Here is a 27468-nt window from a genome sequence, read left to right as displayed (position 1 = left end):
TGGAGCAGCTACAGAGCCTAAAGGGTTAACGGCTGACTGAGAAGGAAGGCGTGTCTCAGCGATCTCCTACCACAACACTGTCTGACAGCCATGAACTACAGTGACCTCCATAAACACACACTCCCTCACTGTTCAGGTGACATACAGATAATGACTTGACACTATTGTATTCAAGGGCGGAAACTAACAGTTATTTTCATTAGTGATTAATCTGCTGGCTAATCATTTTCTTGATTAATAGATTATTCACTTGACCTATAAAACATCAGACAACAGTGAAATATGACCATAACAATATCGTACAACATGAGGTGAAATATCTCACTTTGTCTAATCAACAGTCCAAAATATTACATTTACTATAATTTAAGAGCAAATCCTCCCATTTGAGAAACTGAAACCATCAAATGTTTTTTATTCATGCATTTTTAATTAAGAAACGACTAACTATTAATGTATTAATATTTTAAAAATTAACCAAAATTAAATCAGCAAATATCTGACAAAAATATACAGTGGTAAAAACATACTTATTTTCTCACTCCTGCCTTCAAAACATCAATAATGCAAAAACCAGAAGGCATTGCAACATGTCTCATCAGGAAACTCACTTGAATATTCTTTCTGAAAATTAAAACATCACGATGCCAAATGCCGTTTTTCGACAGGAGTGGGGATACGCACGCAGAGCTGAGCTGATAAAGCTGCGCCACAGCTCCCACTGGTTCTCTAGTGGAAAGCTTAAATGTGAAGATGCAGTGGCACGAACCGTTTGAATCAGTGGTAACTTGACACAGATCCAAGTACGGCCAAAAGCGACCAGTTAACAGTAAAACAAGGCTGATATTTGAACGTACGGCCATGCATGTTGGAGTGAAATTAAACTCCAAACCACAGAGATTCAGTTAGAAGCTACAAAAGTCCTGAGAGCTGAGCGCAGACAGACTTAAAGACACGTTTGCAGCCATCAGTTTTGAGCGAGATGACTCAATTTGAGAGAGGAGACTGCCATTGGTTGGCCACGGTCACCACGGTTATCCCCTGCTGTGAGGACGCGGCAGAAGAGCATGTGTTCTCAGCTTGGTGCTTCGCTGCACAATTTAAGGGAGTTTAATCAGGCCAGTGGAAAAACAAACATGACAAAGAAAGAATAGCTGCAATTGTTTAGAGCATAAACAACATGAAGAGAAGGAAGTGAGGAGAACTCATGCTTGTTGCTGGTGTGTCTCGGTGCAGCGGACGACTAACCCTGTTCTCGTCATAGATGATCTGGACTATGCTGCGGTGCTTGTGCTCCACTGGGGGAGGGGTCACTGGCTTTTCTGGCTCCACTGGCTTTGCTGCTTCCTCCTCCAGTTGTTGCTGAGAGACAACACACAACATTTTGACCAATAGAACACAATAAAAAAGACACACAAAATACACACAGGGAAAATATGTGGAGCCGGTTCTTCTACACTTGACCCAATTAAACATTTTGAATGTTTTTATCTGTATTCATTTTCATACAGAGCAAATGGTGGAAAAAAAAAAAAAGATGCATCGACACAGTGTTGATCTGATCTTAGATCCTGGTGTCTGAGGCCCATGCAGGCATTATCTGATTATTTTCTACAGGCTTGTTCAAGTACAACATTTTTTCAACAGGACTGAAGGTTTCTGCCTTTGAGGCCATGCTGATACTGACAGACAAGCTGAACGATCGTCTGGTAGGGCAGTGTTTACAAGTTAAAGGTTATGTAAACTACCAGGTTACAGGGACAAGATTAGGAGTTCCTGAAATACCTCAAATAAACAAATAAATCCCTGAGTGAGGGAAAAACTGAGAGGTATTCTCTCCTCAAAAGGAATTATGAAAAGATAGAAGTAAGAAGACGACTGCAAATTAGATTAAAAACGAACTAATGCAGACAGGAAGATCAGATAAAACAATAAGGCTTCGGGTCTAAATAAGACGTTTTTGAAAGCACCTTAATGGAAACAATATATAGTAAATGACATGCACAAGCTTGTTAACTCATAGATATGTAAAAGCATCTTATAGCCCAGGTGAACTGATAACCTAAGGCCCTGATCAGACCTGGTATTAACATCATCTTCAGTGATTCACGAGTGGTCAGCTCCACGTTTGTCAGTTCACACCTGACTTTAAAATGCATCTCCACATCACGTCTCGATTGACCACTTGCGATCAGATCTCACTTCTCCGCTTTATATGCAAATAAACACGTGTTAATAGTAAAATATTTTCAGTTCATTATGAAAGTGTGGTGGGACTAATCAGACTGGGACAGAGATACAGTTGAGTGGGCGGTTCTTCAGTGTGGCCAGGACACATTCACATTGCTAAAAGAATGTGGACACATGTGGCCCAGACCACCTCCGTGAGGTCTGATTGATCAGATCTCAAATGTGACCTCAATGCGTCTTGGGTGCGTTCACACCCCAACTCACCCGAGACCAGATCTGAACGTGGCCTCAAAAAACTCCTCACTGAGAAGACGAGCTATCCTGCAGGAGCCTCCTCACAAACACTGAGTGGAGCCAGTTCACATTAACTCCATGTTTCTCAGTGAAGGAAGTGGAGGAAGCCCAAACACTGATGTAAAACTGACAAATAAAACTGATTATTTTAATTGTGAGCTCAATTTGCTATGCTTATTACATTGCTCACTTCAGCATGATGTTTCTGTGCTTACCCCTTTGGCCGGCGGCTTTTTTTCCATTTATGCCAATGTTCACGTACATTTTTCTATTAACAATATTTGTATTTAAATTGTGCCTGGATTGAACGGACATGGGTTAGGGTTCAATTCAATTCAAATAACAACAGACACCTGAACACATTCATCTGTGTTGATCATCAGCCACTGTCAAACCAGTCCTTTCAAAATCTTCACCGACGCAAATCAACTAGAAGACAACAACCTTTATTATGGTGGTTTATAATTACACATTGTTCTATAAAAAGGCAATTAGACATTTACATTTTTCCTCATTGCTGTTCTAAAATCACCTCTGTGTATCACGGGTTACTGCTTCATTTAAAGGCTGTTACTTATGCCAAGTTTTCTTACACAACACCCATTGTGTTTGAAGCATGTTCAGAGACAAAAGGTCTCACTGGGTAACCAACCTGCTTTTTCTTCAGCTTGAAAATCTGCTGCTCCACTTTAGCAATCTCTCTGTCCACGCGGTCCATACTCTGGATCAGCTCCTCTTTGGACAGTTTGGAGGGAGAAGTGTCCTGCTCTTCCACCATGTGTAGTGTCGCTCCTCCCTGGGATGGGGACTCCACTTTGACAGTGAACTGAGACTCCTGGCAAAAACAAAAAGGGCCACTGAGCTTGTGAAAAACTGCAGCACAAAATCACAAACATCCACAGTCATAGAGTCAGAACAGGTCCTACCGTTTGGTGGGGACTGTATTTATTCCTAATAGTATCTACAAACACACGGTGACAATACAAATCTCTGAAATACATCACTAGTTCTTTCTCATTATGAGGAGAGGGCTGTAAACCATGGTTTAGTTCAATAGTGAACAACTGAGACCTACCTTTTTGACCTCCACAGTGGCTCTTAAGCTGTCCTGTACTGAATGGGGCATGGGCAGGACAATACCCCCAGCAGAAGGGGGAGTGCGAGAGATGTGGGCCTCAGAAACAGTTTCCATGCGAGGGCGTTTAGCCTCCAAGGCCTCATGATCAGGCTGGCCTGTGACGGAGTGAAACTGCTGTTCATAGCCATGGCGTCTCTCCGGAGGCCTGAAGAACAGAATAAACAGTCAAGTCACAGATGTATCAGAAGCCACATCTGTCTATCTAGATGAATGACTAGCACATTTTAATCTAAGGACATCCATGGCAATATTGAGTGGAGAGCAAGAGGAAAAACTACAATACAATAAAACCCTGCAATACATAAATAAACCCAAATCTATGCACTTAGACAACAGGCCCTCACCTTTCAGTTCCAGGGTGGAATTCAGACAGTAAAGATGGTCTTCTCCGACCCTGCGGATCCTGCATGTGAGTCCGATAGTCTGGGACGGTGAAATCCTGAAGGTAAGAGGTACACATCACAAAAAACTTCATAAACAGAAGGTCACAACATTATGAAAGAGGCAGAGATCTGTATGGAAAGCGATGGACAGGTCCACTGACCGGAGAGAAAAAGAAAAACGACAACATCATGAGTTCCTGCAAAGCTACAGCTACAACAAAGCCCTCCTCAGATGAATCAACCGAATCATGCTTACAGTGAGGCGATCAGGCAAGTTTGAACTTTTCACTGTCTGTCTTCGTCTGTGTGATGGAACAGACGCACACAGTTTTTATCTAAACATCTGTCTACACTGTCTGCTTTTTTCGCGCTTTACACATATCAGTGACCTGAAGCGTCTTTTCAGCTTCAAAGTCTTTCTTCTCCCATCGTATACAACCACAGAGATTGTGTGTTGGGCTGTGAGCCCCGTTAAACGCTGTCTGAGGAGCCTCAGGGTTTAAGGCATGGACTGTATATTTACAATGCCCCAGTTTGGGTTTGAGCAGGGACCTTTGTTGAGTGTCTCACCCCCCCACCAACCTCATTTCCTGTATCTATCAATCTAATAACAGTGGGATGGCAGTTGGACCACACGGTTAACATGGTAAGGACTGGTGTTGCAGCGATGAATGATCAAAAGGATTCTGAGAGATTGCTAAGATTGCGTCCTGCTAAACATGGAAAGTAAGATATTCTTCATGATGGTGGAAGCGCATGACCAGCTGCCTCCTGGCAAACTACATTGACACCTGTCATCAGAAGTCAGACGTTCCAGGGTTTCTGGATACGTGGAGCACTCGGCCATGAGCCGAGAACAAATCCAGACAGCCACGTGCAGCAAGTCATATCTCCATGTAATTTGGTTGGATCTTGCAAATGCCTGGATCTGTTCCCCACCAGCTCATCCAAATCCCCCAGTCTCTCAATCTGAAGATGAGCCAGGAACGACAACATCTCCTTAGAGACTCACCTGACCTGTCTGTTCATAACAGGACACAAGTGCAATGCAGTGCAGACAGTACACCAGGGAATCAATGGACTGAAACACCAGGAGATTGTTGGATTGCTGTAGCCAGGTAGGACCAGTTCTGGATGGAGAACAAAGTCACAAAGAAGGAAAGGAATGACCTTGTGATCTCTGAAGTTGTGAAGATGGTCGAGCTATAAAATCAGAGCTGTGAGCTGGATGATCTGGGAGGCTGTGATCAACAGGACTGCTACATGGGTAGATATGCGAGTCATGCCCCAAGCAAGGCTGAGCTTCCGGGCCACGTACGATACTCTTCCCACTCCTTGGAACCTGCAGCTCTGGTACAGCTCAGAGGACACATGTCAACTTCCTGAACTTGAGCTTGCAGCACATCCTTTCTGGCGACAAGGCAGCATTGACGCAGGGCCAGTACGGATGGCCCCACTACCCAGTCATGTGTAAGCTAGCCACGGACGCCAGTTGGTGTTCCTACAAGAAATCAGCACAACCTCCCTACAGCCAGATATCGTGGTCTGGTTCTACTGGAAGAGGGAATGGAGGCTGCCTCTGAGAGGAAGGAAGTACTGAGAGCTGTTAGCTGTGTGCTCACAGGCAGGGTGGAGGGCGTTCACTTATCCAGTAGAAGCTGGCTGCAGAAGCTACACTGGAGCATCCACCCAGCGGTTCCTGAAGTCTCTTGGGATCACAAGCTCCAGAGCTGAGGAAGGCTCAGCAGAGGAGGCAGAACAAGAGAGTTTCTGGCTCTGACTCCAAGGAAAAGGACAACGCATGGTGAAAACAAGGATCCTACGGCTGGCTGCAGAGGGCGGTACGGAGACAAGACATCTCTATTGATGCTCCACCACCTTGAGATGTTCCAGGATTAAACAAGCGAAACATCATTGAAGGGAGTCTCCCAGCTGACGACCCTGCAGCTGCTACAATGACGTGTCAGAAGTGCCTCAGCCAGGAAGGTGGATCCATGTGTGCATTTCAGCATTTGGAGATCTAATTGTAAGAGATTCAAAACTACTTCAAGGTTCACACATTTATCAGTTAATACAGAAGAAGTTCCCATGTAGCTTGGAATAAGAACAGAATACCCAAATATCATGTGGATGCTGACTGGAAAGGTGAGAAAAAAAAAACACATATTTGTAACAGTATACTGTGGAAATGGAAGTGGAACAAGACCCCCCTCCCTTCCCCCAATCAAACATCTCATCAGTCAGTCAGATATTACTGAAACCAGTGGCACGACTCCAAATGAATTTGTTGATGTCAAGAAAAGTGATGAAAACCCTTTTTCTATCAATGAGCAATTGGTTAAATTTCACATAAATGTTATCAGCACACTGTGACCTCCAAACAAACCTGGACAAGCAAAATCAGTTACAGGAAATATTTCCAAACTCCAGTTTTGTTCCAGATTTAAGCAAACAGTCCAAATGCTCAGAAATGTACCCTCGACAGTTTTCTCTGAAAGTCTGCTTCTGAGAATTGGAAACCAAAACGGCTAACAGCTGTAACAGCATTATCCAATATTCACTACATTCAAATCAGCATGCAACTGGAAAGTGTGCTGGAATTAAATACTAGTCACAATATTATAAACATTTCTCATCTTAATTACATTTTAAATTGACAAAAAAACCAAAACATTCAATTCTACAGTTTGATTTATAAATCTATAAACACGTCTCAACTGGACAAATATTGAAATCAAACTATTTGTTCACAGGAAGTGACGGTTGTTTTAAGCTTAAAATATTGATGAAACCAGGATCAATAAAAAATATTTACACTGAAAGTAACTCCACCACAACAAGCAAGTGACTCATAGAAAATCATCACATTTCACTTGCAGGTTGCGTACAAGTGAAAATGCTGCTGCAGCCTGGTTCGGGCAACTGAACGCCCCAAGGCTGAAGCCACAATGGTGAGCTAGCATGAGTCATGACTTCTGATTTATTTTCTGTGTGAAGCTGCGAATCCATCGCAAAGACCTCAACAGACACACATTAACTATTCAGATTAAATGTCAACACAGGTAGAGCCACAAAGTAGAGGTTTCTGGCACAACTTCACCTACTTCCAAGGAGCTTGGAGAAAGGAAAAGTCTCAAGAGGTCAAAACTGCAGCAACACTTGCAGTATACAGATGAACTTTTTTGTTAGACCGACAACAAAATACAATAGCAATCACTCAATGCAATCATCAGTAATGCTTCTCACAAGCCTGAAATTAAAAGTCTGAGTTCAACCTGCCAAGTCTGAACCTAACCTCGCTGTTATTTTTAGTCTGTCTCAATAAAGCCCCGAATCACAATTAAGAGGAGAAAAGGAACGATGCTTTGTATTTCAAACGTTAGCCTACCTCTTTCCACATTTGGATTTGCTGAGTGTACGAAAGTGAAAGCAAAAGTATTACACCAGTGTGCGGCTCTGACTGGAATAAAAACCTTTATGGCAATAAGATACTGTCAAAAATAAAAATTAAATATATACCTTAAGATTCATCACATATAAAATCTTACATTTAACCAGCCCAAAACATGCTGAGTCCAACCCATGCTCATTGTTTGTTGTTTTTGAAGCCATTTGTCGATATTTATCTGCAACACACTTATACGATAAAGTTTTATTATTATCAATATTACTCATAGATATGTATTTACATACATTACATACATTTACATACCTCTGAGTTAAGTCATTTATACTGTACAAGCCAACAGCAACAAGAGCGCTGACCCAATTATGACGAACATGACTGTTAGCTCAGATACAGCAAAGCAGAAGTAAGGATTTACCTGTTGGTGGCGCGTGCCGGTGAAGGTGTATTGGACAGAATGTGGTGGGTATCGGCTCTGCTCGCTGCTGAAGCTCCCCTGGCTGGGGGGGTAGCCCGAGCTACTGGACATCCTGGCTCAGTGCTACCGGGCTGCTGCGGCTTCACGGATCAGAGATTTTAGCTAGACCATGTTTGGAGACACAAACCACCTGGCCCAAGACAGAGACATAGATTCATTTTTTTAAAGTCAGATTTTAGACATTACGAAGAATATATAAAAGCAGGTCACAGGTCAGCCACAAATCTCCCATATGATAGTATATTGATTAAAACACAGATCTTATTTGACCAACACAGTCAGTGCAGCCCCTCATCTCTTCTTACATATTCAACTTTTCCTAAATATTGCTCTGTGTTTCAATGCAGGTGAATACAGGCCCAAAGCCCCGACCTGCTCATGTCAGCTCCCACTGCCAGAGTGGGAAACAGTTTAGAATCAAATTCAAAATACACCCCTCTCAGCTCTTCCTTTACTTTACTTTATGGGGTGTTAATTTAACTCAAGGCCTTTAAACCAAAAGTGCAGAAACAATCTTGGAACTACTGGTGCATTAAAAAAACATTAGGCCACACTGTGCAGCTGCAGCTCTAGAAAACACCAAGACAGTCGTTCTGTGGGTGGAAAAAAAATACCCAAAAAAACAGGGCCTTGTTCTTTGAACACATAACTGGGTTAATATGATTTGACTGATGATGGCTTGTTATTAGTCTGAATGTGGACTGTTTGTTACATCAATCAGCTCAAATGTGCAAAAATGCCAGCTTTGTGAGTTGGTTGCATGACCAGAGACAAGACTTTTCGAATTCCCTCCATACAGTCAACATTCGGATTTTCCTCAACCTTAACTGAGATGTTTTAGTTGCCTTCATCGTGCCTCGATTATCCTAAAATCACCACATGTGTGTATTATTGGAGAAAAAAACTTGACCATTAAACATTTGCAGATAAGTTCAGTTAAAACATATCAGCAAAGACGCTGCCAGTCGTATTTTGCAGATGTGTTGAATATAACCATTTTAAGTTACCAACAAACAATTTAGGCAGCATTATGCGCAAACATATTGTGCTTATTCAAAACAATTGCATATGAATGTAATTAATATGATGACTGTCTGCTAATAAAGAACAAACACTCATTTTGTATTCAGTCTGAAATCTTTATAGGTGACAAAAACATGCTGCCATTAAAGGTTTCTGTGTGTTGGTTTAGAATAAACAACATCACTGGCGTTTCTTGGTTTTTTGTCTTTCTTGTGTGAATTTGTGTTCCTCTGGCTATGTCATTTTTATTCTAGGTCTGAAAGATTTACAGCATGACCACTATGCCAAGGCATTATGATGCTAACTTCAGGGTTGGAAAAGCTCCAACCACTGCCGCCATAACCAGGGTGGGAAGCCGTTATTTTTTTTCAATCCACAGGCCACAGCATTTGATGGGTCCCAGAATTGAATGCACTTTCACAATTTCAGAAATACTAAAAAATATCAACAGTATCTTGACAAAGTCACTTGGAACTAAACAGTTGCAGTCAATGCTGCTGGTAGGTGTTTTTTTTTTTTTTTTTAACCATTAACTAGAGCTTTTTTTTAGATTTTCCATTTTTAATTTACAGTGATATAACTTTGTAAACCATAAAAACAGTAATAAAGGTTGTCATGTCCCATATCCTCAACACATGGTAATTAAGCTGGTTCTTAAAAAGGTATAGCCTACAAGACTCATCTTCAACAAGACCTTTTGACACTGAGCCAAACTCTGAAAGAGCAACCAGCAGCACTACAACTGCCTCAAAATACTACAACTACTTTTTTATGATTTATTTTTACTGTTCTGTTTTTCTACACTTGATCTAATTTGCCTCTACATAATCTTCTCTTGCCTGAGTTTAGTTCAACTGATCAGGAACTTTAACTGCAGTGTGAGGCTTTGACCATATATTTAAAAGTATGCCTGGCAATCACTGAAACAAAAATTGTTGCACATGCTGCTAGGAATGATTTGGTCATTCAAGTGAGGTCTTTCCTACAATTTTGCTCAATGTATTAAAAACACATTGTTTACATATTAAAACAAATAGAGACCTCCTGGGTTCAAGTCTGCATCACAGCATCCTCCATGTTCAGCAAGACTTTAAGTCCCTGTCTCTTCGATTATTCAAAGCAACTAAGTGTGCAGGATAACTTACCCTATCAATCAGCTGTTGCAGTCCTTGTTAGTGACCTGATTATCCATAACCTGTTTCTCGTTTTATCCCCGTTTTAGTATTAACTTGGATAGAAATCGATGATGGGATTAATTTATTGGACATATTTAGAAATACAATTTAAGCTGTATCCCTCTCTCATCCCTTTTAACATAGATCACGAAAGTAGATAAAAGAAACTGTAATTACAGTACATGCACTGTGTGTCCCCTACCTCTGTCATTTCCATTTCAACAGTTTATAATCGTATTTTCCAAAGTGGTTTAAGATATTTTAGAGAGTACATGCATGCAGTGTACATTGCTACTGTAAGCTTTTGTTGTTCCACGATGAAGATCTAATAAAAGTTATTTTAGAAAGCATATTCAGTGGTGTCTCTGATGATTTACATGCAAACTCTGCAGCTATTGTGAACTTCAGGAGCCTATACACAACATAGACGCGAGAAATACTGCTACTGTGCATTGTTATTGTTGTCTTTTAACACATACTGTCATATAAACGCAATTGGATTTGTAGCTTATCTTGGGGGATGGGTCTATTTCCACAACAGAGAGCTCTTCCGGAAATGCACCAAAAACATGCAAAACAATAACCATCGATTAAAAAGTACATGCTACTTCACCACTTCATTGTTGAAACATGACGTTTAAGATGTTGTTGTTGTCGCTAGCTAGCTAACTTAGCCTGTAATTCACCTTTGAATTCTCAACCACGTCGCCATCTTGCAAGGCAGATTTTCAGCGTAGACCGGGGCGCTTAAATAGCGTGCTAATTAGACATATTACTTTGCTTCGCATTAGCGATTTGCACTCACCTCATATTTAGGAAATATACCGATGGGAGAGAAAGGTACCCCTGGACAGAAATATGTGTCAATTGTTGATTGTAAATCCGCGGGTTATGGGCTGTGGACGACTGGGCAGACTGAAGGCTGCGCCGCATTTGTCGGTCGATGTCCTGACAGGGTAAAATAAAATGTCCGTACTCGGTTTAATCCACAGGACACTGGCATTCTTCGACACATGTGTATGTGCGAAGAAAATTGTGGTCTTTGAATTTATAAAATGAGATGACAGATACGACAGTATTTTGATAAATAATTTAGATTTTCAATTTCGATTTTTATGTACCTGCAAGGATAATGCAGTGTGACAGCTAAATCTTCCCCTCAAACATGGTAACGTTTCTGTTGTTTGTAATTTTCACTTCTCAGAAACATAAATTTCGCCTGATTTATGCAAGTTTCCTTTATATTTTCTAAGCCTCCTTTAATGAAACCCACCAAAAAATTATTGTTTAAAATGTTCGTGTATTCGCTCTCCTAATAATTTGATTCAAACTCAGGTGAACTGAAAAAACGACAGTGACTTCATTTGAGTAAAACACACCATTGTGTGGCTAAAAATAGGCAGCTATTGATTTGTTGGATTTAGTTTTACATCCTGTAAAGAAGGGGTCACGTTAGATATATCAGACAGACTGCGTACCTGTTTTTGGTACGTGGAACCATTTGCATATTGGACTTTTGTCTTTACACGGATTGTTTACGGTAACGGTCAAAATAATGAGTATTTACCTGATTTTCTTCTTAGTTTTATCCTATTTGGTTTCGATAAAATGCCTTTACTATCGACATCGGCGAACTTTGGTGAAGTCGTTGAAACGTGTAATGAACGTTTTACCAGGCAGAGAAGCCGACGGCGCTGATATCACAGCTCTGATTGTAACTGCGCATCCGGATGATGAATGTATGTTCTTCGCGCCAACGATTATACGACTCGTTGAGTTAAATGCCAGCGTCCATTTGCTGTGTTTATCTGAAGGTACGGTGACAGCACAGTATTATTTGCATAAATAATGTCAATAAGTCAATGTAAGCTAAAGTAAGACTTGTTGTGGTGTGTTGCTAACTAGCTTTAGCTAGTCTTGGTTACATGTTTGACTTGTGAGTTAATGGAAAATAGTAAAACATAGAAGTAAATCTGCCTTTTTAAGGAAAGTGAAATATCAGCTCTCTCAAAACAGTAACGTGTCTTTGCAAATCATCACATATTACATATAGTTACAGTGTATGTCCATTATCAGTCTCCGGTATAGGAATTACTGTGTCTCACTGAATAACACACCATTTATGCTGCTAGACGAGGTGCTGCAGACATTTTACTCTGGATTTAATGTCCTGGTTCTTTCTTGCCTTAAGCTGGTTTTGTTTAAGCACAATTGTTGCTATCACATATCCACTGAAAACAGATAGAGCTGAAAGACATTTCTATTTAAAACCGTACAATGTTGTGTCTACATAATAAATAGCCTAGAATCAGGAAGTTGTTTGCTGGTGTTTTATTTGTGATTTATGTGTGGCTTGTGCTAATCACTTTCTTAACTATAGATCAGATGGCAAACTTTGCACCTTTTAGTTTTTCCACTGTAGTTTGCAAAATCAAATTATGAAAATCAAACAAATTTATGTTACAGGATTTTCAACAGCAACTGTCTTTTTTAAGAAATGCTTCACAGTGTTTGTGTTCATCATCTTTAAATACAAAATAAACAAGGCCTTCATGGTTGAACTGAAGGTGCTCTCACAGCAAGATAAATCAAGCTACACAAAAACACCGAAGTACAAATGTAGTGATTATGTATAAGTAAAGGTATCAACCTTTGTCACCCAACACACTCAATTTCTAAAAGGCGGCATTGCTTGTTGTTTCAAAATGTTTCAAAATTGTGCCTCGACAGAATCTTCTGACAGAATTCTGACTTGTATTTGGATTTTCCATACATTACACTACATCTACAGTAATTTCTACTCCTAATATCATACAGGAAACTACCATAACCAAGGAGCTCAGCGTAAACAGGAACTTCTCAAAAGCTGTGCCGTGTTGGGGATACCAGCCTCCCGAGTCACCGTAGTAGACCATAAGTAAGTAACCCTCTGCACCAAACACACAACATGCAAATTACATTATTTCAGTTGTGTTCCTTTTTAATGTTGAAGGCACTGAATTTGTGTTGGCTTGTAAAAATGTTGCTGTTGAATGTACAGATTTGGGTTAAACGTGATTACTCTACATGTCCATTGGTGACTGAATTTTGTTTTAAAACTAATTAGTTTTAAAAAATCACTTAACAAAATATACTTAGGCTGCCTTCAGTTCAGGACTCAGGTCTCAGTATGTCTTCCTAATGAAGCTAGCCATTATCAGAGGCAGTGATAGGTCTGACATCAACATATCTATACATCTATCTACTGTATATATACTTTTTTTTTTTTGTATATCCATCGCCAAAAAATAAAGTAAAAGTGAAGCAAGTTCTGAAATTATTGTCAAAGCAAACTTCAACTTCTTTTTTTTATTAACTTTTTTACTAACTTGTTGTTTTTTTAATGTTTGCACCAATGAGCTGCTTGTATGCTCTCAGCAATCTATCAAGCTGTTGGAGCAGTCATGATGGAACAGTCAATGATACCTAAGGGGAAATTGGTACATGTGGATGACTGTAAGGCTGGTTGATGTTATTTTCTAGACAGTAATTGCCTACTAATTTAGTTAGTTTGTTTTCTACCCAATTAAACTATTATATATTTTGGTGCTACCAAAATACAGTCCCTCATCCATTAGTGTCTGCTGAGCCAGGTAGTTCAGATTTGCTGACAATAAGCCTCAGATTTGCATGGTACTTTTTTCTAACACTTTTCTTGTTTAGCTCTGTAAGAAAATACCTGCACATTCCAACTTTGTTGCAGGAACATGACAGTTTAAAGAAAAATCTAGCTTTTCTTTGCCAGCTCATTCATCTCAGAGAACTATAGAAAAATACATAATACCATTTTTTCCCACAGCAAATGTAAATGTGTCGCTTCACTGAATAAAATATTGTATTTTATGGAACGCTATAAGTCATGTATAGAAACAGATTTAGATCTTTCAGTGTGGCTGTGAATGCCCCCAACAGACTTCATTCATAACCGTTGTCATTTCACTGTCAGAGTGGTGCGCAGAATTTGGAGACTGAACTAAACTCTATTGTTGTTTCTAATACTTGTGGAACTTGCTCTTCTTCTGTTTTCTTCTATATTTTGTTTTGTTGTTGATGCAGCTGTAAGACTCTCAGTCCTCTGGCTCTGGCTATTGGCAAGGTCAAGTTACAGAGAAAATAGCTGTTAAAGGTGATGTTGAAAAAGGGGATTTTTTTTCCCCGTGGATCAACCCTGCAGCTTCCCTTGAAAATGCAGTGAGTTTCTAAGAACCTTGGGGCTGCTTACATGTGAGTGTCTACATGTTGGCTCACCAGGAGAGCTGTATGAACTCTGGCACTAACCTGGGACTCACAGTAATAAGCTGGCAGCCTGCCCAGGTTGTCCGCCCGAGCGAACATTGTTGGTGTGTGTTTTAAAACACACACACAGACTTCACAGTTTTATCATCTTGTGCACACAGAATATAGCTGAACTTTGATCTTAGTGCTGTCTGCACTTCTGTTGAACTGGAGTGTAGCCCATTTTCCCTTTCTGTGTATTCTGTTGTTTGCCCAAAACACACACCTAATCAGCACTTTGAGAGCTCCATCCCTACTCACTCTATCACAACCTCTCTCTCTCGCTCTCTCTCTCTCTCCCTCTCTCTTTCTCTTTCTCTCTCTCTCTCTTTCTCTCTCTCTCTATCTCTCTCTTTCTCTCTCTCTCTCTCTCTCTCTCTCTCTCTTTCTCTCTCTCTCACACACTACTCTCTCCCTCTGTTCCACCCCTCCTCCTCTTGTCCATGTCTGCTGGAGCCAACTGCCAAGGACTGTGGGATACATTTTGGCAGCATTATGAGCACTGCTAATGTAGGTCATTCCAAACTGTTTTTCCAAACTGTGTGTCTTTACATAGCTAGCCACGCTTTGGCTTTGCTCTTAACCTTCTCTGACCAAGTATGTGCAGATGTACATCCTTGACTTGACCCCTCCCTGTTTTTCTTAATTCTCATTTTATTGTGCAAACTCTGGTGGTCAGTCCATTGTAAACAGCACAAAAGAAATGTTGAATTACAATTCTACAAAGTATAATAACCATCTGCTGTGTGGGGCTTTTTGCATCTTATCAGTTTGATGTGAGCATTTCCACACAGTTAGAAACACCTGGCTTAAACAAATCCAGTCTAATACAACAGCCCTGCAATGAATCCTATCTGATCACTTTTTGTTGAAACTGTTTTAAAGATGTGATGATTTAATATTATGGTGGACTGTAACTTTGTGGTGCTGTAGAATTATATTGTATTCTACTAAGAGGTGTTTCTAATATTTTGCCTACACTCATTTACACATACCCGAGGCATTAAGTTAAAAACACAGAGTGAGGCATTTCATAAACTGCAGTTTCACATGAGTCTTCTCCAGACGAATTATTCAAGATCCATTTAATTTGTCAAATAGTTTGTACATCACGCAGCTAAGTGTTTTGTGAACAAATAATTACAAAGTTCAATTTCATACCTTTTATTATTTCTGATATTTTCTCACTGACAACTGCTTTGGTTGTGTGAACCTACTGAGCTGTTGTCAATGAGGAAACTGAAAATAGATAATAAAGCAAAGGAATTGTATCCGCATAGCAATCATTCAGCCACATAATGCTTTCTGCTGTTTTCACAGCTGTGAAACAATGGCCCTGTAAGCTTCAGTAGTTTAGGAAGCGACCGTTGTATAAAACTAAAGAAACTAAGTCAAAGTTTGTTTGGTTTTCTTACAAACTCACTCAGAGTTTTGAAGGTTACAGGGTTACACAACAAGGACTGGAGCTGAGTTTATCTCTTATGCAGTCGTTGCAGTTCTATACTGATCCAGTATAGACAAAGCTCAGATGTTTAGGAGGTTCACAGTGAAGTCATCGAAGATAATGTCAAGTCTCAAACAAGCAGTATGGTTATGAAAATGAGCACCTTGGCTCAAGAGCGGAGATTTTTATGTGATACTATCAAACGACACAACCTAACGCAGATCCTCAGTTCTGTGGGGGTGTAAAATATTTGCCAAGTTTGGCTGCCGAGCAGAGTGTTATGTTTTAGTAATGTGAACACCAACCAGGTCATGTGCTGTGCATCGGAAAGTCGGCCCAGTTTGCTTTGCTGTTACAGTTTTTTTTTTTTTTTTTTTTTTTTATCCATCTTAATGAGTTAATAGGTCTTGTAATGTCACTTGAAATCCTGTCTAGTGAGTGGATTTATATCAGACCAATCGTGATACAAATGAACTCATAATAAGAAATAACTGACATTGTCCTCATACAAGTGGAGGAACATCAAGAGTTTGTCAGACCCGGTAAAACTGTATTAGAAATTAGCAAAAAAATATAGTAGTTGTTACTACACTAGATGAATGTTAAGATGTACTTTTTGCAGTATGGGCTGGGTCTCTGTACTGTCATCTCATTCATTAGTGTATAGTGATGCACTGACTCGACTGGACCTTAGTTTTCAAGCTGAGGTCTCGACTCCACAACAAAAGTCCAGTGCGCAGTGTGGATTATGTGTCATGATGACAGATCTGGGTGAAACTTTCTGACTCACAACTACAGTCTAGTCCTCCAAGATGACAGGAATAACACGTGGATTCTGTTTTAAAATAGGATTTTCCCTTTAATGCTCACTGAATAGGACAGCTGTGTTGACAGTATCTGGGGCCCCAGTGCATGTTGGGGCCTTTGTGATCAAGCTCGATCTGAGCACGCTCTGCTGCCTCTCCACTTGCACTGGCTTGACCTCTGTCTGCTGCCTGGACTCTATTATAGCTGCTCACTGCACAAATCCAACCATTCCACTTCTTCATTACATTACTCATCAGACTGTACTGAAGCCTCTCTCTAGCTCACCAACACACATCTCTTTCTAACTGTAACGATTTAACCCTGTCCATGGTAACATACTGCAGTTTTACTTTATTTAAAAAGCAAATCTCAAACAAAGATTTTGTTTTTCATTGGACTAGTCGAATTCTCTGTATGGAAGTAATCACAGAGCTTTTTCTGAAAAGAAAAGCTGTATTCACAGCAGTAACATTTCACTCCCACACAAGGTTTAAATATACATTGATCAGAGGTAAAAACAAAAAAAAAAAAAAAAAAATAGCCCTCACTGATTTATAAGCTCATGGCGGGGTGCAGTAAATTGTGGAGAGATGTTCCAGCCCTGCCACTGACCTCTGGCTGTGCTTTTATCCTAGATACATTTGTCACCACCACACACTGGCCCCTTGCGTAGTGAAAGAGTTGTTTCTCATTTATTGAATCCTGCAGCCAGTGGCAAACTGTAATTTTGTCACATTACATTGCTCTTTTTCTGCTCAGCTTACTTTCAAAACAACGCTAACAGCATTATTTCCATGGTTACTTTCATGACAGTTTATTACCTCAGCATGGGTGAATATTGGCAGAACCTGCAGCCACAGATGTCTGTAAGTAATTGTGAAACAACATGTGTCTATTGCTGTTGTTACTATAGTTGTAACTGCCTTATTACACTGGGATATTGTGGGTGTACTGTAGGCATTTAGTGGCATCTCAACAGTTCCCAGCAGGACATATAATCTGACTGTGTGGACAGAAGTCTGGCAGTTTCAGGCCTGTGGTCCATGTGACCAGACTAAACAAGCTCTCTCTCTCTCTCTCTCTCTCTCTCTCTCTCTCTCTCTCTCTCTCTCTCTCTCTCTCTCTCTCTCTCTCTCTCCCCCCTCTCTCTCTCCTCTCTCTCTCTCTCCTCTCTCTCTCCCCCCCCCCTCTCTCTGTCTCTCTCTCTCCCCCCTCTCTCAAGCTCGCTCGCTCGCTCGCTCACACACACACACCCACACACACAGAATCCCCTTACTGGGCCAAAGTTCAACAACTGCATACAGATGCCTGCAAGCAATTAGACATCCACATGCAAAGCTACAAAAGGGAGCTGGGGAGGTTACTTTAGGACATTTTGTACTGTTGCCATGGTGAAGCTGACACTCAGCCTGCATCCTGCTTGAAAAAGGTCAGGTGTCTTATATCTTTTGTTCATTTTTCTTCCCCCCCCTTCCTTGCAACCTTGTGCTTAGCTACGGTTGTCAAGCTGTAAGGCCTAATAATAAATAATAAATGAATAAATGCATCAGTTCAAAAAAAATGGATCGTTAAAACACAGATAGAGCTACAGTGAAGCCACATTGTGAATTCAGAATGATATTAAGATACTTCATATTCATGCGCTTGAGCCAAATTTTAGCAAACCTTTACATGTTTTCATTAACTTTCAGTCCGAAGATTACAGTAATTAGGACAGTAGCGTTGTATTTTATTAATTAATCAACATTTCTTTCCATAACATAACTCACAGTGCCATCCAACTTTAATAAAACACGCCTCTTCAAGCTCTTATGATATGTAGGTCACTGGTATCAAAGTGTCACAGCAGCGCATTCACTCGATGACAGACAGTTTTAGACTATCTCTGAACCCCTGACCCTCTGCCCCTCCTCCATGTGACACAGCCAACCCTCCACCCCCCACCCCGCTACACCCACCCCTGACCCTCACATCACTGGCAGCCAATAGATTTGTGGCCTAATCCATCACTTCCCTCGACTAGCTCAACTGTCCTGGCACATTGTTAGCGACGAAGGGCAGGGGAACAATTGTTGACCCACCCCTCCCCACCCCCCACCCACATACACACCCACATTATACACTTAGATATACGTACACATGCATGCAGCACGCACTGTCACTCACACCACCCATGTGCTCCGCCAAGTGTACAACAACACGTGGCCTCATCGATCTTTCTCCTTATCTTGTCAAACCAGCACCTCCACAGTTTAGTACTTTAAACTGCAGTGCAGTGTCGTCAGTTTCCTTTGTTGGTTTATTTTTCATCATCATAAAGCAGAGAAGCGAGAACCAATGCGCAAGTTAGATCGACTCTACCTTTAGATGTGAACTGTTTTGGCCAACTCATATCTGAGTATGTTTCTAAGCACCTCTCTCCCTTTATTCTTATTTTGTAGCTGCTTTCTCTTGAGTTCAAGGAGGATGTTGAAAACTCATAGAAAGAAATACTTTAATTTTTTAAACTGAGACTGAGACTTTGTATGTTTAGTAAGCTGCGAGCTTACTAGTGTGTGATCTTTGATGTATCCTCCGTGTTGTCTCCAGGCTGTAGTTTCAGATGAACAGGATGCTAAGGGCCTTCTGACCCCTGACCCCCAGACTTCCCAGCACTCCCTCATGTTTGCATTCCACAACAGCCTATTTTCAAACGCTGGGTTGAATCTGCTCTGTGCAGGAATCTGGTGCTTGAGACAGGAAGTAGACTGTTCAGCCTCAGAAACATTCAGTGCGTATGTTGTGTAGAATTCAACACAGACACAATGCACTCCTGTATATCAGTCAAACACTATGGTAAAATTAATTGGGTTGATAACCAGAGTCTGTTTCTTTGCTCTCCAGAAAACTTCCAGACGACACCAAAGCAGAATGGAGCGTCTCTTTGGTCTCTTCTGTAATTGTGAGGCACATCCGCGCCCACTCCGTCAACATGGTACGCTCAGCTCTGCCTTACATTTTTGACTTTCAAAGCAGTGGCTTCTCTGTCATTTCCTGTTAGATGTTAGCACACAGTTTCCCTGCCATTGTTTTGTTTTTACCATATGTTTTGGCAACACAGCTTCCTAGCTCATTATCCCAGTTCCACTGTGGTCTGTGCAATAATCCTGTCAGCCGCCATCTCTCTTTTTGTCCGACACACACTGTATTTCAAGCCTCCCAAAAAACAAGGGGAAATTGCCTCTGCTGCAGTAGAAAGTTTGGATTCAGTTTCTGTGTTTACACAGAGATTCTTATCGGGCCCAGTCCAGTTCTGCACTATTAGGTGATGGGAATGTGGCAAATTTAGAATCAAAGCATTTTCAACCAGTCCGTCTCAACAGGGGCAAAAATAGTCAAACGCTCTGACACACAGAAAGTACAGCAGCAATGGCAAAAAAACACACACACACAGTTCTTTAGGGGTAGACGATTAAGAAGTACAGCTGGTTCTGCTATTTTTTAGTTGCTGATCTTTTTTTGTTATCAAAGGCGACAAACAAACACACCATCTCCTCCCATCCTGTCAGGCTCACCAGCAAAAAATGCCTCTAGACAAGAAAGTAGCTCAGAGAATCAGTCAGTCACACGTAGAGATCGTCTCTAATGAATGCAGACAGGAAAATTAGGCACAGAGATAACAAACAACTAGATGTGAAAAGTAGTTCACTTTAAACTGGATGATGTTTCACTCGTCAGACACTGTGCCATTCTCTTGCTTTTCCATTACAAGCCAGCTAGATTGAAAAGATTCAGAGTTTACAAGTTGTATAATGTGGAGGTTGGGAGCTTAAACTTGTGCTTGATTGCAAAGACATGGTCATGGTAGAATATGCCTGAGCATAGCAAATGCCAAGTCTTTAGTCAAGCATTTTTTCTTTCCCTTTGACCTGATTTTTTTTTTTTTTTCACTTGCTTCCTCTGGTGTGCAAGCATGCACACAGAGAAAGGCTTTTTAAATATCAGTTGTCAGCTGCCAAGCAGCTCCGCAGTCAGACACAGAAACCCTTCCACTAACCCAAGAAAAATCTCTCCCTCTGCCTTTGCCTTAGTTTATTTAAATTCACTTTTAGATACCCAGATTCTGGCTCTTCACCCACACAATGAGAGATTTTCTTGTTTTAGGTGCTGACCTTCGATGGAAAAGGAGTGAGCGGCCATGCCAATCACACAGCCGTCCATAAAGCTGTCAGGTACAGAATGAACTTTAAGGCCTTGCCATCAGAAAAACAACTGTATTTTTTAAATCCCTCAACTTAAAGGGATATTGTGTGGCTTTCACATACACACAGAGACCAGCCCACTCCACAATCATAAAACACTGTCCAGGAAAATGCAGAACATTTAGACTCACATTAACATCCATCTCTCCAAATGTTTCCACACACACACACACACACACACACACACACACCATGTTTTTCAGAATTGGTCTTGTTACATAGCTGAGAGGTCATCCAAACAGAGTCCTCAGAGGCTCTCGGCTCTGCTCCCAGAGAGCAGCAGTAAATCCTGTCCCTGAAGTGGTGAGGTGGGAGGGCAGCTCTGGTTTGGAGAGGCCGACCAGGCAAGTTGCATCAGACTGTTGGTTTTTTGCACTGTGAAGTGTACATTGCTGTCCCCAAACTGTGTAGCTGTCTTTCAATCTGTGGGCCTCGTCTGTTGATAAGATGTGAGCTGTCCAGCTCACGTCTCATGATTCCCATTCGGCGGGAACCCAGAGGCACTTTGTACTAGTTGCACAGTGCTCTAAATCTCAACAGTTTGTTTTTGTCAACATTTTAAAAATCAAGTGTACATTGAAGCTATACTAGAATATAGTGTAATATAAAAGGGAGAGTGATGTCGTTGCTGCCCCTCAACACTCAATACAACATGAACCAGAAACACACATAACGGTATATGTGGCAGTAGCTTGGCTGCAGCACTGCGTGGTTCTCTCTGTGAGCTTACAGTCATTGACTTTTTACCCATTTGAGTTTATAATCACTGCAGCCAAAACTGTCATTTCATTTATGTACCGGCAAGTAGAAACATGGCACTGTGGGTATTTTATGCTCCAGTTGCCAACACAAACTTTTATCAGTAAGATGTATCATCTCTTTGTCAACAGTATTTGCATCCTTGACATCTTCAGTGAGTAACCCTTTTTTTTTCTCTCTCCTTCTACAGCCATCTGGCTTCTACTGGACAAGTGCCCAATGGTAGGTTTGACACAAAGGAAACTTTCAAGAGGTTTATATTTTCAAAGTTTGTGACCGAAGTATCACAGGCCGGATTTACTGATCACTCTTTAGAAAACTGTCCGTAAAAGTAAAAATTCTTGAGCAAGGAACTGAATCCCAGTTATGTGAAGCGCAATGAGAATGTGTGTACATGCTTATAATTGTATTAACTATTAAGCCTAAGTATGACTTTAAATTAAGGACACAAACTGCTTCACAATCAGACAAGACAGGAATGGTTTCTTCACATGAGATACACCACCTCCCTAGTCTGCATTTTTCACATTGAGAACCCTGGAAAGTAAACACTGGCTCAGACTGGGTATTTTGTTAATGTACGGCGCCCTCTTCTGTTCAAAACAGTTGCATGAGTCTTGCGTCTTCTACACATTTTGGTCTGCTGGTGGCAGCATGGGGCCAGGTGGATATCACAGCAGAGACACCAGCTGCAATTCAAACCTTTATTTTTCAGGTGTGTGCCCTCAAACTGAGATTGATGTCGTGGTTCGAGCTGTTGCTGAACTTAGAGTTTCAGTTGGCTCTGAAAGGTCTGATGCCGGTGCCCACGGGGAATTTCTTAAATAGAATGTGAAAGGAAAAGTAGGACAGTGAGGGGGAAGCATGTTACAACAAGCTGACTGCTTTGCTAGTTTGGCCCACACAGAGCACTCCCACATCAAAGATTGAGTAGACGGCTTGATAAGGAACGAGCGTCACATGCCCCTGTAGTTTATCATATATGAGATCTAAACTGTTGTACCGGGCTGTTCCCAAACACACACACCAAACGACTTTGGTCCACCTTGACCTTTTTATCCTGCAGTGTGCAATCTTAGAAACATGCACACCGGTTATTTATTACCAGGCCTTTACACCTCACCTGTTGAACCGGTCTGACTGTAGCCTGAAGGAGAGGTGGGGGAGAATTAGGCCCAACGTGACTGTAATAAGCCTCTTCACCTGGCGGTACAGCAAGACTCCCTGCTCATTACCAACAGCTTTAAGCTTCTCATGCTCCACAAACTCCTGCTGCATGATGAATGTTATGGTTGAACGTTTCAGCACCATATTGAGTCTTGGCTCTGTAATATAATGTGATGTTTCTCTAGTGGGTTATCCAGTTTTTCTATGATTTCTTAAAAACACCAATATCTCACAGACGCATTCAACTCCCATACAATCGTACCCACAACCTGTGCTACACCTACGGCCAAATGCTGCACACAAAGAAATGTTTGAGTTTGCAAACCTCAGAGTGGCCAAATGAAATGTCTGCTGCTGCAGTGAATGTTTAACAACGTTAACAGCTAACTGGGTCTCTGTCTGTTCTCCCAGACTGCTGTTTGCTCTCCCTGGTGACTGTTGGCCTCCTCAGGAAGTACATCGCCTTCCTGGAGCTTCCCCTCAGCTGGCTGCTGTCCTCGTGTCTCTGCTGCATTATAGGCTCACAGGGCTACAGGCAAGCCAAAGTAAGCCTTAGAATAGGCAGTTTGTTGGCAAGACATGCCATTGTAGTCTTAGAGGGCACACATGTTTTTAGCATATTGTAACAAGAGCACATACAGTATTTGTGCTGAAGAAGCTGGAGTGGATATATAGTTTGTAAAAAGATATTCAACAGTAAACAGAGGAGGATTTAAACTGTCTCATTACACTAATACTACATACATAAATAAATTTACAATCTTATTCTCTCTCTTTTCTTGTCAGGCTGCCATGCTTTGTCACCGCACTCAACTCCTGTGGTTTCGTTACCTATACATCACCTTCTCGCGGTACATGTTCGTAAACACATTCCAAATGATCCCACAAGGACCAAAGAACCTGAAGATCTATTAAAAGTTTGTCCCATCCTGAAGCACTGATAGATTAGGTGTCTCGCTGCATAACTACTTGAATACAGAGGCGGGAGTGTATTTACAGGTTGTTTACAGATCTGATGAGCTGCTTTGCTCACAGTGAACATAAGCTTTCCATAAATAAAACTGACAGCAATCTTGAAATAATGAATTTCTTCTTGCTACAGAAATGTCTTTATAGTTTTGAGCCATTACACTGTATAAAAACAAAACGGGTTTGTATCGACTGTGGAGCTTCTTTATTTCATCTTATAACTTCACAGATTGTTGACAATACTGTAAAATATTTCTGGTGCACTACTGATTAAAAAGATAGATTCTTATATCACAGAGTTGTTGTTTTGTTGCTCTCAGCTGTGTCTGATGCATGTCGAGACATGTCTCTGATGCTCTTGTGAGCTTGCATGCTTTCTTCCCACTTCTCCCCACAGAAGTTCTCCTCTGTGACACTGCGCACAGTACCTGGATCCAGACAGTGTGGAGCAACACCTGGAGAGAAAACAATAACAACAAAGGACTTGTGACTGATTTGCATATGAACGACACAGCCCATTGTCTCCAGCGCATTTTAGTGACAACTTGGCTTTACCGGTTCAGTAATGCAAAGCGTTAGGTTTCAAGTCTGGTTTGTTATTTTCCTGATGTCACTGTTGGACCATTTAACTCCCATTGTGAACATAACATTTCAGCTTTCTTACAAATATCACAAAAGTATGATATTACAGAGCGGACAGGATAGTTTGGAGTTAAACACAGAAGGGCAATGAAATAAGTTTACAACACATGAGAGCAGTGTGACTGTCTTGTGTCAGCAGTTGGAGGTCATACCATATCCATCAGGGTTGGAGCGTGGAGTGTAGAAACTTTGAACTCCACAGATTTTACAGAAGGTGTGTTTAGCAACGTGAGTGTTAAATGTGTATGTGGTCAGATTATCCAGCCCCTGGGAAAGAAAAAAACACATTATTCACGCTCTTATGATTTTAAAGTTACATTGAGAAGCATAATTTCCTACCTGCAAGAGTGTGAAGTTATTTTTTGGAACAATGAAATGATGGTTTTGTTTCTTTGTGCAAATGCTACAGCTGGAGAAACAAACAACAAACAGTTTTTGGATCAATAGATTTTTTTCCACCTACAGTTAAAAATGTGACTTCTGGGTCTGAGTTACAATTTTGGCAGGAGACTATCAATTAATTTAAGATTTAAAATAAAAACCTCTCTTGATTCCTTCTTCATACAATTATGAAACAATATCACTGAATTAATTATCCATACTTGCAATGGAAAACATGGAGGTCTGGGGAACACCAGACTTGAAATCTAACAGCCCCACAGTGGCAGCCGCCTGTATGTTTCACAAGATCCATTCTGTAGGTATAAAGAAAATGTTCATATTTGAGTATTTTGGGTGGCAAGCCTTATTTGAGTCACTTTGCTATCAACAAGTACAAGAAGAGGATTGTATTTACCCAGCTCTTTCATAAAGGTCTGGTTAAACTGGTGTGACGTGTCTGTTGTGAAACCTGCTGACGTGGAACTGGGTGTTCCAAATCAAAACAACCACCCTGTTGAAGAAAACACAATGACGCTGATCAAGGTCCATCACTGATAACACTCATATTTACATTAAAAGCCGTTCACCTAGTTACGACTCTGACCCATTCACAGCTATTGATGTGACTATTGAGTATGTCATTTAAATTCAAAGTTGGGTACCTCTAAGAAAAGCCAGTGTCAAATTTGCTGTCCTTAGCCATGGAAACTTTCATTTCATGTGCTAATAGTGTCAGTGTCCAGTACTGGGCTATGCCTATTTCCTGAAAGCTTATTTTTCCTGTAGCGGTCTGAAATTGTCCATAATAATTCCCACGAAGGGGCAGGGCAACCTACAGCACATTTGCACAAACACATTCCTCAGAGATTGAACTAGTTCAGCCAGACACCCAGCTCTGAGATGGAAAGCCCTGGGGCGGTGCATCACGAGTTGGGTGTCATATGACAGGGTGCTGGGAGGGTTGGGTAAGGGAATGCTGTGACCCAAATACATAAATTAGAACTCTCTTAGCTGTATCATATCTATGACCCAAAATAGAAACCCAGCAGGCTGCAGACCCCCATCTGGGATTTTGCTCTTTGATTTAATTTAGTTTACTGTGCCACAGATGCCTTTAATGATGGTGGGAGTTAAACATAGAAAATAACTGGTCAGTACTTGTTGGTTCCCATAACCCACTTTAAAGACCACTGAGCTGAATCAGACGCTCAGTATGTTTTATCAGTCGGGTCACTTCTCTCCAGGACCATATCACAAAAACTCACTACACCAAATGAAAAGCCTTGTCTGACTGTATATGAACTACATACAATCTTAAATCAGTGTTTAACATGTGGAAAATTTCCAGTATCACCTGGGTATTGAGGTCATGCCAGGCTTATTTATACTTATGCTCATGGAAACAGGATCAAGACTTTTCCTGTAACTTTGACAATAAAAATATAATGGGTCACTGTTCTACCTTGGCATAAATTACTACTAAAGGGATTAAGTAGGAAGGTGGACAAAAAAATCTGAACTCTGACTGAACTGTCAGTCATTCAGCTCAAGCTATAAAGATAATAATATGCCTATAAAGGCAGAAATACTCATATTATGTCCTGTAAGGAAGTGTGCGTGAGTGCCACATTCAGCATTGGCTGATATCTCACAGGGCTGATGATGACCTGACAATCTGCTCTCTGGACACAGTATTTGCATCATGATAAGCCGAATTCATTTTTTTTTCTTTTCAGCAAAGACACCTAAATTCGAACAATCCCAAAGTGATATATTCATATCTTTTGACATATCTAGTCACCTTTTAGTTACTAGGGAAGGTCATTTGATGTTGGCTAAAAAGTAGGCTACAATATACCAGGATATCTGACTAAATATGGTCTCACTAGATCTCAAACATCTGTTGTTTCAGTATTAAGGTCCTGACCATTCAGTTTATGGTCATAACTATAATGGTATGTGCCCACCAGATACTCGGTATCAGCTAAATTTCCATTAAATTACATGTTTTTACATTGGTGATCAGGCTGGCTATATATGAGTGTAATCTTTATTTAGACGATCTGTGTAATAAGAAACCTGATGTCGATTGTGATTGCAAGTAAATGAAATAAAGAGGGTAAAGAAGGGCAGTTAGCAGTATGATCTTCCTCTTTGCCTCAAATACTCTACCCTGCTGTCACAACAGCTGGTGGCACGTTTACCAAGCACGTTTCCATCTGGTAACAGGCACGTTTCATGCAGATCAACGGAATTCCAGTTTGCACATGTCCCTCTGGAGTGCCAGTCACATAAATACATAGACTCGATGTGTTCTTATTATGACAATGGGTACGATGTTTTGTTTTCTAGGAGAAAAAAAAGATCGGACAAAGTCTACGTGTGTGTAACAAGCAGGTCGCACTGTCATAACCTCATATCATACAAGATTTTGTCTATTTAGGTCTTGTATATTCCTTGAATGGGTCTGTATTATGATCCCATAATTTAGTCATCAAATATATTACTTACTGTAACACAGCAACCAATCGCTGATCAGACAAACAATTGCGCCATCCAATCAGAAGCTCGGGCAAGGTTCCTGTTGCTGTGGTGGTTCTAGCAAATTCTAGAGCCAGAACCGGAGTGTATTCAGATATTATTCCGCCACGGAGGAT

General features: G+C 40.9%; 3 protein-coding genes across 9 annotated transcripts in view; 1 reads left to right on the top strand and 2 right to left on the bottom strand.

Moving 5' to 3' along the window:
• ncor1 (nuclear receptor corepressor 1) overlaps positions 1 to 11030 on the bottom strand; it is a 51419-nt gene extending 40389 nt beyond the window's left edge. For all 5 annotated transcript variants that reach the window (XM_056397728.1, XM_056397729.1, XM_056397730.1 and 2 more), the window contains exons 1-6: positions 10893 to 11030; positions 7830 to 8019; positions 3967 to 4061; positions 3560 to 3767; positions 3137 to 3319; positions 1249 to 1362 (exon numbers count right to left, since the gene is read on the bottom strand). In XM_056397728.1, coding sequence (XP_056253703.1) covers positions 1249 to 1362; positions 3137 to 3319; positions 3560 to 3767; positions 3967 to 4061; positions 7830 to 7940 — 711 coding nt within the window. In that variant the 5' untranslated portion in view covers positions 7941 to 8019; positions 10893 to 11030. The remainder of the gene's footprint in view (positions 1 to 1248; positions 1363 to 3136; positions 3320 to 3559; positions 3768 to 3966; positions 4062 to 7829; positions 8020 to 10892) is intronic.
• Positions 11031 to 11510: 480 nt separating this feature from the next.
• Positions 11511 to 24082, top strand: pigl (phosphatidylinositol glycan anchor biosynthesis, class L). The gene is made up of 7 exons (XM_056397737.1): positions 11511 to 11901; positions 12905 to 13004; positions 19536 to 19626; positions 20796 to 20863; positions 21843 to 21874; positions 23231 to 23364; positions 23606 to 24082. The coding sequence occupies exons 1-7, from the start codon at positions 11643 to 11645 to the stop codon at positions 23732 to 23734; spliced, it is 813 nt and encodes a 270-aa protein (XP_056253712.1). The 5' UTR covers positions 11511 to 11642; the 3' UTR covers positions 23735 to 24082.
• cenpv (centromere protein V) lies at positions 23977 to 27428 on the bottom strand. 3 transcript variants are annotated; one of them, XM_056397738.1, is made up of 6 exons: positions 27323 to 27428; positions 25227 to 25322; positions 25033 to 25125; positions 24770 to 24839; positions 24583 to 24697; positions 23977 to 24243 (listed from the first exon to the last, which is right to left on the bottom strand). In XM_056397738.1, exons 3-6 carry the CDS (start codon positions 25122 to 25124, stop codon positions 24080 to 24082), a joined length of 441 nt encoding a protein of 146 aa, XP_056253713.1. In that variant the 5' UTR covers position 25125; positions 25227 to 25322; positions 27323 to 27428; the 3' UTR covers positions 23977 to 24079. The 3 variants fall into 3 exon arrangements, with proteins under 3 accessions (XP_056253713.1, XP_056253714.1, XP_056253715.1); XM_056397739.1 differs by having other exon boundaries at positions 25227 to 25326; positions 27324 to 27378; XM_056397740.1 differs by lacking the exon at positions 27323 to 27428 and adding an exon at positions 26984 to 27004.
• Between the last annotated feature and the right edge of the window lie 40 nt (positions 27429 to 27468).

Source organism: Seriola aureovittata, chromosome 15 (assembly GCF_021018895.1).
Source record: "Seriola aureovittata isolate HTS-2021-v1 ecotype China chromosome 15, ASM2101889v1, whole genome shotgun sequence".
Taxonomy (NCBI): domain Eukaryota; kingdom Metazoa; phylum Chordata; class Actinopteri; order Carangiformes; family Carangidae; genus Seriola; species Seriola aureovittata.
Note: the sequence above shows the minus strand (reverse complement) of the source record. Positions and strands in the feature narration are given on the sequence as shown.